The sequence below is a fragment of the Salvelinus sp. IW2-2015 genome, unplaced genomic scaffold (genome assembly GCF_002910315.2).
Source record: "Salvelinus sp. IW2-2015 unplaced genomic scaffold, ASM291031v2 Un_scaffold12704, whole genome shotgun sequence".
Lineage (NCBI taxonomy): Eukaryota > Metazoa > Chordata > Actinopteri > Salmoniformes > Salmonidae > Salvelinus > Salvelinus sp. IW2-2015.
Genome location: NW_019953960.1, coordinates 1 through 2,032, shown reverse-complemented (window position 1 = coordinate 2,032; position 2,032 = coordinate 1). Strand labels below are relative to the sequence as shown.

Here is a 2,032-nt window from a genome sequence, read left to right as displayed (position 1 = left end):
CAGAGAATAGGAAACTATACAAGACGAGGCGTATTGAATCAGAGACAGTGTGTGTGTGTGTGTGTGTTACCTTCGTAGCGTAGCTGGATGTAGAGCAGGGTGAGATGCAGTCGATGGCTGCCCTGCGGACCAGGGGGTTTGGGTCGGTGCATCGGGGGGCCAGGCGGCCAGGAGAGAACCCAGGTTGTGGAAGGTTACCATGTTCTACAGAGACAGAACACCCAGATTAAGGCTATGGGTTAGTTCCACGTTTAAAGGGATCCTTCAGGATTTTGGCAATGACGCCTTGCATCTACTTCCCCACTTGTGGATACCATTTTTATGACTCTGTATCCAGTATTAAGGAAATTAGAGGTCGTTTCGTAAGCCAATGCTAACTGGCGTTAGCACAATGACGAAGTATAATGGTATCTACAAGGATGCTAGCAGATACCCATAGACTTCTATCTCAGTTCACCTGTTCATCTGAGTCTGGGAAAGTAGATAAAGGGCCTCATTGCCAAAATCCCCAAGTATCCCTTTAAACAATAAAGAAGCACTTATCAACTTCTACTGTTCTCCGGCAGCAGCGACCAGCTTAACTCCCCCAGCGACCAGCTTAACTCCCCCAGCGACCAGCTTAACTCCCCCAGCGACCAGCTTAACTCCCCCAGCGACCAGCTTAACTCCCCCAGGGACCAATACAGCCCATTTGTAGACACCTTTTAATATGGGAAACTCTGGTTCCATTCCAAATGGCACCCTATTCCCTAAATAAGGCTCTGGTCAAAAGGAGTTGACTATATGGAATGGGCTGCCGTTTGGGAAGCACCTCTGTGTTTGTGTGGCATTCTGCTGGGAGTGAGAGCGCAGTGTGGAGCTGGTCTCATTGTCTCCCTGCCCTGGCGCTAGGCTTCTCTCTGGACTATAAAGACGACTCGGTGGAGAGACTGATCACACTGAGGGAGAGCATGGACAACCCAGACCACTCTGTCCTCTACAAGACCTGCTCCGAGCTGGCCAAGGTGAGGGACTCTGTTACACGATAGGAGAATACAGTCAGCATTARATTCACAAAATTCTGGTCAGCTCTTTCTGGAAAACCTGGGAATTTGGGGAAAGTTACTGGAATTTTGCAGCCCTACTTTCATAATGTGTCTGTCTTTATTTTGTCTGTCTGTTTTCCCCTCGTCTGTGTAGATCATCAGTAAGCGTCTGCCCCAGCAGCAGCTCAACACTCTGATCTTCATGTTGTTTGAGGGGCTGGTGGACTCCCAGTCTAACTGCTCCAGAGCCTCCAGTGTTCTACTCAACACCCTGCTGAAGAACAGAGGAGCGGGACTACAAGACCTGGTACACTCGCACACTCACTGACTCGCACACTCTCTCACAAACACATTCACCCCCTCTAAATGAGCTGTGTGTGTCAGGTATCAGAGATGCTGGAGGTGCTTCACAGCCGTCTGCAGATGATCAGTGAGGAGCAGGTGAAGGTGTCTGTGGCCCAGTCCATCCTCATCCTGGCTACACAGCACCTCCAGACTGTCATCAACACACTCATCTCCTACCCCCTGCCCTTCGACAGGTGAGAACCATCTCTCTCTTCCTCTCCTTCCTCCATCTCCCACCCCCTGCCCTTCGACAGGTGAGAACCATCTCTCTCTTCCTCCTCCCTCCATCTCCCACCCCCTGCCCTTCGACAGGTGAGAAACCATCTCTCTCTTCCTCCTCCCTCCATCTCCCACCCCCTGCCCTTCGACAGGTGAGAACCATCTCTCTCTCTTCGTCTTCTATCTCCCCTCTGTTCAACAAAGAAGATCCCTCTCCGTCTGTTTCTTCTCATTTGACAAGTGACAGCTCTCTCCTCTTCTCCTTTCCAAAAGTCAACTTCCGTTCTCCCTGCTTCATTTGACATGTTAATTCTCTCGCTCTCTCACTCTCACACACTAGTGAGACTCCATGAATCTTCCAACCAGTATTTCTGAGAGAACTGAGGAATTTGGGGAAAGTTAGACATTTTGCAACCCTGTGTGTAGTAGCAGAGGAAATGGTT

The 2,032-nt window shown here is 50.1% G+C and overlaps 1 protein-coding gene across 1 annotated transcript; it reads left to right on the top strand.

Annotated features, from left to right (window-relative positions):
- The first annotated feature begins 788 nt into the window (after window positions 1-788).
- On the top strand, window positions 789-1,996 carry LOC112080191 (maestro heat-like repeat-containing protein family member 1). Its single transcript, XM_024145947.2, has 3 exons — window positions 789-1,004; window positions 1,180-1,332; window positions 1,410-1,996. Exons 1-3 carry the CDS (start codon window positions 789-791, stop codon window positions 1,566-1,568), a joined length of 528 nt encoding a protein of 175 aa, XP_024001715.1. The 3' UTR covers window positions 1,569-1,996.
- The last annotated feature ends 36 nt before the right edge of the window (window positions 1,997-2,032 follow it).